General features: G+C 37.7%; 1 protein-coding gene across 2 annotated transcripts in view; it reads right to left on the bottom strand.

Annotated features, from left to right (window-relative positions):
* The window catches only part of LOC107091261 (E3 ubiquitin-protein ligase RNF34-like), a 35,925-nt gene that overhangs the window by 17,033 nt on the left and 9,861 nt on the right, over positions 1-9,031 (bottom strand). For both annotated transcript variants that reach the window (XM_015385083.1, XM_015385084.1), the window contains exons 2-3: positions 3,974-4,192; positions 1,126-1,611 (exon numbers count right to left, since the gene is read on the bottom strand). In XM_015385083.1, the coding sequence (XP_015240569.1) occupies positions 1,126-1,611; positions 3,974-4,192 (705 nt within the window). The remainder of the gene's footprint in view (positions 1-1,125; positions 1,612-3,973; positions 4,193-9,031) is intronic.

The following is a 9,031-nucleotide window of genomic DNA, read 5'->3' as shown; positions in this document are numbered from 1 at the left end:
TCATTTTATGTCTGTCATTAATTTTCATGGTAATCCTGAAGGTGTTTGGAAATATTATTTAAGGGGCAAAAAGAAAAAAAATGAAACTACTTAGAAGGTGTGTGGTTAAAACTAAAGCATTTCAGAACAATAACTTTATACAGAGAGTCAGCCCCTGCGATATTAGTGGGGAGATCTGGGCCTTCTTAGCCTCCACCTTAAGCTCTAATGTATTTGAGTAATGAAGCAGGGAAATGATCCAAAGAATCCCCACAAGTCCACCTCTTCATGGCTCTAACACAAAATAAAGGTTTTGAAATGGTCTAGTCTGTCTGACCTTTAACACGATAATCCCTTTTTGGCCCATAATAAATGACACCATCATTTAAAATCTACTCTTGATTTACGATTTTTTCTAATAATAATGAACTCAGTTTGATGATCTGGAATATTTAAATTATGACGAGAACAGCTTTGTACATGTTTAACACTATTAGATTACACACAGTTAAATCTAAAATAAATGGCGGCCTGGTAATGACCACCATTTTTATTTCAAACTTGCATATAAGGAAATAAATGTTTGTTATTTCATTGGTTTTATCAGGACATTTGTCATTGGTTGGACTGAATAAAGCCCCAGAACAGCCTGGCTATTTACGTAGATATATACTGACAGGAGTGACGTAATGCAGGGTTTCTATTCCCTGGTTGTTGAAGAGATGCTATGGGCTGATTTGAACTTGTGTGCTTGTTACATAACAGAATCAGTTCATGTAACAGACCCATAAAAGGCAAAGGGTTTAAGCCGCCTCACTGGCCTGGGTGAAGGCTCTGTGCTCTCAACACAACACGACACAGCTGTTTCTAGCAGGGGACAGAAAACCAATGAGAAAAAAAATGCTAAGGATTTCTAGGCTTCATTCAAAAGACAATATAAAGAAAAATAAAGATCTGAAGTTGTGCACCAGAGGGTGGATTTTTGTCTGACTTCAAACAGCAACTATGAAGCTTGTATATAAGTTTGCATATCCTTTGAAATTAATTATTGTGGATAGAATGAGGGCAGATGTGAGGGAAGAGCAGCTTATGTTGATGTTTGTGTGCATGGCTGGGTGGAGCAGGCAGCTCCATCCGAGCACCAACCTGGCTGGGGGTCCCTGAACTGTCACTCGGGCTGAGCACATCCCCCTGAGAGGCAGACAGGGCCGACTGTTCAGAGGCGGAGCGCGGAGCGGAGGGCGGCGACGCCGCACGCGAGTGGGGGAGCGAGTGCAGACTGTCTGTGTCTTCTCCCCCATCTTCTTCCTCATCGCCACACGTTTCGTCATCCTCGTCTTCCTCCTCATCATCCTCGTCCTCCTCCATCACAGGTCTAGGAGTGTCTCGTGTCCCCCGTGTCCCCTGGTGGCAGAGCACCAGGTCCACCAGGTCCTCTTTCTCCCTACACGTATCGGTGGGGATGTTGCGCAGCAGCAGGTACTGCCGCAGGTCTTTAACTCGCAGCTGCATGAGGCGAGGCCGCTGGAAGGCCGTGCCGCGCAGCAGGTGGCAGGTTGTGCAGCAGCGAAGGTTTTCCTGCAGCACAGAGCAAAGGGCGCAGAAACTCTTCTTGCAGTCACAACAGATGTGCTGAAGGGAGAAATGAAAGAAACAAACATCAGATCAGCTATTCTGCTTCATGTAGATGGAAAAAAAGTATTTTTACACACAAAGCTATTTGTTTAACTAAAGTCTGGCAGACGAATGGAGCAACTGAAATGTTTGTGCTCATGTAAGCTTTGATAAATAAAACAGGTGCTCAGGTATTTACACTGCGTCATGTTGCAACAACAAACTTCCGAGGATTTTATTGCCTGACCAAAGCAAAGTAGAAAATAGATGTGTGGGAACAGGAACTATTGTTCCAGGATTTGTTTCAGCCGTGGCACTGGAATTTAAACCCCCAATGAATCAATACTTTACAAAAATGATTCTTGGCTTTAATTTAAGCTTCAAGTTTTTTTGGGACTTTGCCTTCTACCAGTTTTGCATTTTTACCTGTTCTTCTTGAAACACAATTCAATGTCAGACATGTTGAATTGAAAGCTTTTGCGAACAAAATTGTCAAGTCTGACACAGACAAATTTATGTTTAGATCTGGACTTTGACCTGGTCATTCTAAAACATTTATATGCTTTGGTCGAATCTAAGCTTTGGCTGTGGCTTCAAGTCCTCAGCAGAAAATCATAATTCTGTCACCACTTTTCACATTTAGGATGTTATGATCATGGAATGTTCAAGAGGATATTCTTCTCCCTTTGCCTGTCAGTTTGGACGGCCACGTCCTTGTAGGTTTGCAGTTGTGTCATATCTTTTCTATAATAATATGATAGATTGAACGGCTCTCCATGTAACGTTCAAACCTTGTGACATTTTATAATCTATCCCTTCTTTAAGCTTCCTCACAGTTTCACCCATGACCTTTCTTGTGCATGCTTTGTTCTTAGAAATGCTGTATGTTCACTAATCATTTAAGGAACCTTTGCAGAACAACTGGAATTATGCTAAAGTTAATTTACCCAGAGAAGGACTCAGTTAATTAATTACTTGACTTCTAAATGCAAGTCGTTAGATTGAAATCAAAATTTTCCAAAGTCAAGGGGGCTGACTATGCATGTCACAGTTCAAAATCATCCGAATCTTCATTTTATCATCCGATAAAATCAACTGCAGTTTGTGCTGCTTGATAAATATGCAAAATGTTCCAGACGATTGAACAGACATTATATTATATAGATTTAGGCTGAACAGACCTAAGCTTTAAGCAGAAATGTTTAGTCAAAGCTGATGGTTTTTGGTCCAAAGACAAACCATATACCAGCAGCACAAAGTCTAACTTTAATCCAGCCGTTTCTTGGTGGGAACCAAAAGAAGAGAGGAAAACTGTTTGTAGCTCCCAGCCATGTTTGACATTTATCATTGATACAGAGCGATGGAGTAGATTGACACTTCAAATGGGCAGAAAAGCAGGTCAGCCATGGCGGTAAACATTTTCTTATCGCCCAAGCACAACTGAGCTGCAGATCCACCGGGAGCACATTTCCAGCGTAACAGATGCCTTTCTTCAATCGGCTGCGGCTAATCCCCCGGTGGGACTTTTTCCACGCCGTGAAAATATCACGCTGACACTCAAACGTTGAGACGACACGCAGTTGGAGAAAAGGCAACTTGCTCCATGTGGAGGATGAAAGCGTGATCTAAGGCAGTGAGCAGAGAGGAATCTGGGAATGGCTGAGGTTCTTTTAAATGTGTCTGACTGCCAGACAAATCTATTCAGCGAAAGAAACTCTGAGTTGGACAGGAGGCAGGGAAATGTCAAGATTACTTGAGAAGTAGGTAGGCTATGTCATACCCCACATTTATATATAAATGATCAGATTAAGGGATAAATATCAGACTGTCATTCAGGGCTGACTCACATGTTTTTCATGAACACCAGCTGGGAAAATTTGGGAGCTTTCTCACAAAAGAAACCATGAGGGCAAAGAAATTCAGTTGATACTGTGCAGAAAAATAGTTAAATCCTACAGAAGCAAGATTTGGACAACTAAATTAATTCATTTAAAATGTTACATTTTTGCTTTGTGCTACTTTTAAATTAAGAAGGATGGGTCAAAGATAATAGAAGGTTTTTCTGTTATATGTCTATAATCCTAAATTCCCAAAACTCAGTTTTAAATAATAATGCATGGTGATCTGATTTTTCAAATAGTTTTCCATAGATTCTTTGAAATGTACGTGTTCTTTAAACGCATCATAAAAGTAAATTTAAAAAGCAGCATTCCATCTTTACATAACTGCAGGAAAAAGGCTTAATGTTAATCTTGAAAGTCCTTTTCCAGCATGGAAATCAAGGTAAGACAGGTACAAAGAGCTAGAAATCATTCTGCAGATGAAGGATTTAAGCTGGTGGTTCTACTATAGTGGCTTTATGAACCATCCAGCTGTTTACCTTGCGTCTGAAGACAGAGAAGGCCAGTCCGCAGGCCTTGCACAGCTGCCCGGCGCTCCCTGAGCTTGTGGGGGGGTAGGTGGAATACCCTGCGCTAGGGGCGAAGCGGAAGGGCCCCGCCCCTGCTCCGAAACCTGGTTGTTGTGCCCGCACCGTTCCTGTGCCCATCACCTCGTTCAGCAGTCCGCAGCATGACGCCCACATGGACGAAGCCCCTGCCTGATGGGGGGAAACAAACATATTCCACACTGATAAACTGAGAAACACTTATCTCTTCAAGTTGTGTTCATTTTTTCATAACATGCATTTCTAATTTAGTAGAATCATAATCCGTACTTCAAGGTTGAAAAAAAGTTAAAAATGTCTTTACTAACTTTTTTTGGTAAATACAATCATGTTTCACAAATTGCTGTACTCCCTTTTAGAACCCCGGCATGATGTAAGGGCTGAAATAAAAAATGAAGTTCAATGATTTACTGAAGAGCATAGCTTTTCATTTTTTGTTTTGAGATGCTAAAATGCTTAGTTCATTCAGCTTAAATCCTTTTCCTACTACAGGTGTCCCCCTGGGCTCAGTCCTCGTTTCCCTTCTTTTCATCATCTATATCCTCCCCCTTGGCAAGATTTTACAGAAACATAACATCCATTTTCACTGCTATGTTGATGACACCCAGCTCTACCTCTCTGGCAAACCTAACTCCTCCTTTCCTTAGATTAAATGACCTTAAGTCCTGGTTCCAATTTATTTAAAGTCAAAAGCAATAAAACAGAGTTAATTCTCATCTTTACATCTTAAACTCTCTCCAAAACTAACAGTTTCTAACTCTTCAATCACATTTCATTAGTCCCCCCTTCCCCTCAGGTTCAGAGTATGGGTGTCATCCTAGTACTCTATCCTTCCAAGCCCAAATCAATAAAACAATCAGGTCTGCATATTTCCACCTCCGCCCCTCCCTCACTCCCCACTCTACCGCCATCCTGGTGCACACCTTCACTAGAACCCCCTCCTCTAATCACGTCATCCCTGTCCTGCAGCAGCTTCAGACATTTCCCATCATTTTCAGAAGTATGTTTAAAATTGTTCTTTTGGCTTATCAGACCATCCACAATCTCGCCTCTTCATATTTATCTGCACTGGTCTACGCTGCTGTTCCCTCTCGTTCCCTCAAATCTCCTTCCTCTCTCCATCTCACTTCTCTTTAAGTCTCACCTCAAAACTCAGCAGTTCAAAGTTGCCTATAAACACTACATCATTCACTCCATCTATTACACTGCTGTTTTAGAACTTTTTCTTAAACTTTTATATCTGTATTTGTTTTCCTTTTTATCATGTATTTTTAATTGACTATTTGTGTTATATGTTTATATATATATATATATATATATATATATATATATATATATAGTTATTATAAGACAGCAGTGTCCATCACGGTGGCTGTAATGTGTTCAAAGTTGAAACTGCTTGTCTGTTGTTGCTCAGCTGTTTTCTATAAACAATGCAGTGATTAACTGTTGGTTGCGAGCTCTCTTACTGTAATTTCAGTCTCATTAAATCTGTCACACACGAACAGTGCTGTTCACCCTTTCTTACTGAGAGAATAACATGTAATTAAAAATGCATGTCTAATGACTTTTATTGTTACTAGACATGAGGAGTCACCGAGGAGCTAACCCACTGAGTTTACACAATGGGCAGTTAAATACATTTGAGATTAATAAGGTTTAGGTTTATTCAATACATTTTGCATGTAAATGATTTTGAGAATGTGCCCAAACTCCCTGAATGTCTTTTATTTGCGGGTGTTACTACCTTATTTTATTTTGGGAAAGACAAGAAACAGGTGATAAATGTGATTAAAAAACAATTCACGAGAATAAAGAAATGGTTTAATGTAAACAAATTACCATTCAATCTTCATGAAACAAAATTTATGCTATTCAGTAACAGAGATAAAAGCACTGATTTGACACTTAATATAGATGGGGCTGAAATTAATAGAATAGAATTCAACGTTATTGTCATTTGACTGTCACGAGTACAAAGCAACAAAATGTGGTTTGCATCTATCCAGAAGTGCTATACAGGTTATTACAGGTGTATGTAGAAGCAAAAAGTAAAAGTTAGGGACTGTAAAAAGTTGTGTATAAATATAAACATGAATATGGGAGCTACATGCACAGATTATACATAAAAAACAACTAAATAGCAGGTCCTGGAGAGAAGCTCAACCGACGCCATCTTGCGGCAAGGGAACTTAAATTTTTGGGAGTCATGCTTGATGAAAAGTAAAGCTGAAAATCATATATAATTATGTATATTATGTGATATCACACAAAGTAAACACAAAATAATTAACTACATAAAAAACATTATATATCTTATAAAACACTATGATATTTGACCTATTGTTTAGAAGTTTGGGGAATTGCATGTAAAACAAAGAGCTGTAAGAATAATAACCGGAAAACACTAAAGACAGGCAACAAATCCACAATTACTTTATTTACAATTGTTGAAATTTAATTATTAATTTAATTAATTAATTAGTAGACTATAGTATTTTAAAAACAATGTTTAAGGGACATAAAAAATAACAATAAACATTCAAAAACATTTTGAGAAAGAGAAACCTAACCTAACCTCAGTTAGCGCTTAATTGTAAATACTTATGTCAAATTTTATATTTTAGGAAATAAACTTTGAAAGACAGGTATTTCATTTCATCATCTTTTGTTTTTTAAATGTATCTTTTTAAGCTTATTTTGTTGTTGTTGTTAATGCTCATTTAATTTCCTTGTAAATGCAATACTTCAGATAAAGGGCGCAGATAAAGCAAGATTATTCTCCTTTCTGCTCCCCTTCATTCTGGACTTCAAGGGTTTTTTTTTTTATGCAATGAGTGAAATAAAATTCAAAAAAGTCCTAAAAGATTGGCATTAAATGCAATTGTAATGCAATTAAAATGAATAGATTGGTTTAAGTATAACATGGTTATGAGTAAAGATAATTCTATAAAAGGAATCCTGTAGATGGCATTAAATCTTTAACTTAATTTAAAAATTTAATGCTTCTAAGTAGTAGAGCATTGACTATATGAGCAACAACTGCACACTAGGAACTTTAACTTTAATATTGATTTCTACAGCTTAAAAGTAGAATTCATAAAGTTTCCTATAAATGTTGGAGCGAAGCAAATGTAGGTCTTTTTTTTTGGTGGGTTGAAACAACAATGGAATAAAGGTTTCTATGCTTGAAGTATGCTTCTCTGCTTTAACAGTGCAGAGTCACAGAGCAAAGACAGTGTTTGGAGCCACAGCTCCTCATAGAATACCGATGAGATGTTGGGATACATCTGCTTCTGTTCTCCAGCTTCCAGAATCAATAGCTGACACAAGCTTAATGTAAGGCAGCTCTGTGTGGAAAACAATGCAATCCACAGGGTCCGACTACGTCCCATCTTAAAACAGCGCTCTGCTCTGAGTTGTCACAAACACCCAGTGATCTGACCTCAGCCGTCTGCTTAGGGATTCCTTATGTAATCTTTAGGAACAAGGCTCTATTTGTGGAGTCAGGTTGGGAAGCAGGCAGAGCAGCCAGACGGTCAACTCGTCTCGCTGCAGTCATGTCTCTTTAAAGTTCAAATCAATAATATCTAACAGCTTCTGGTAAAGTCTGTCCATTCCCGCCTGCCTGTCGTTCCATTCATGTTTTAATAAACTCTAATCATTTCGGTTTTTCCACTGGGGAATAATAATTTAGTCCTAATTAAGTCCTCTCCAACTATTACTGATGATCCACTGTGATCTGATAATAATTAAAACACATTTTCCAGGAAAAACAAAAGGATTAGAAATTCTTCCATTTTCTTTTACATATGCAGTTAAACAACAAAGCTCAACTCTTCTCTCTATTGAACCTTTGGTATGACCTCAATCAGAGGTTTTATCTGGTTAGAGACATCGTCCCTGGAGTGGAGCCACTAATAAAGGCAGCTTTTACTGCATTCTCTAAAACAGGATGAGATGCCACTGCAGTCCAGCCATAAAACATGAGACTTATCTGGCTGTTTGCCAGCAGCTCGACTTCCCCCACTGTCACTTCCATTAGCAGGCTGAAAGGCTCTGCAGGCGGGGAGTCCCAAACAAACAAGCAGCAAGGGCTTCTTCATATGAGTGTGTACAGTACGCACCTCTAGGAATATGAAAGGTATTGTTGTTATCCCATCATCTATGAAGAAATTATTTCACAATAATTTATGCTTTTTTTATACATGCAAAACACACTCAAAACAAATAAAAATAACCACTGAGACGACAAAGCAGCAAATATTGACAGAGGTTAAAATTATCTGATGATTCTTATTTAATATTATTATATAACATATTTCCATTTCCTTTTTTATATAATTTTAAAGCAAAAGCTATTAAATAAACATGCATATGATGCAAATGTATTAATAACTTATTAATTTAAAACAAATAACTCTCTGGTTCATGTATTCAGAATAAATGAAGTGTACCTACTCAAAATTATTAGTTATCAGTGTATTTATTTAAAATACATAAAGTTTATTTGTTTGAATTGATGATAATGAGGTTACCTTTAAGAAATTCAGCAAATAAAGTTTATGTATTTTAAATAAATACATGTATTAGTATCACTTTCAAGTAAATATACTTTCTTAATACTAAATAAATAAAACTGATGATTAAGTATTTTAAATAGATATGCTTTTTTAAACAAAAATCTATATGGATCATGTAAGAGTTATTTAATAGGTTTGTGTTAAATCATCTAAAAACAAGTGAACAGGAGTTTGTTTTGTAATAAATGTACAGAAATCTTAAAGATAGACTGAAATGTATCTAAGATCAGATGAACAGATAATGCCAATAACTGCCAATATACACTCACAGGCCACTTTATTAGGTACACCTGTCCAACTGCTCGTTAACACTTAATTTCTTAGCAGCCAATCACATGGCGGCAACTCAGTGCATTTAGGCATGTAGACATGGTCAAGACAATCTCCAGCAGTTCAAACTGAGCATCAG

Source organism: Cyprinodon variegatus, unplaced genomic scaffold (assembly GCF_000732505.1).
Source record: "Cyprinodon variegatus isolate N-32 unplaced genomic scaffold, C_variegatus-1.0 Scaffold331, whole genome shotgun sequence".
Taxonomy (NCBI): domain Eukaryota; kingdom Metazoa; phylum Chordata; class Actinopteri; order Cyprinodontiformes; family Cyprinodontidae; genus Cyprinodon; species Cyprinodon variegatus.
Note: the sequence above shows the minus strand (reverse complement) of the source record. Positions and strands in the feature narration are given on the sequence as shown.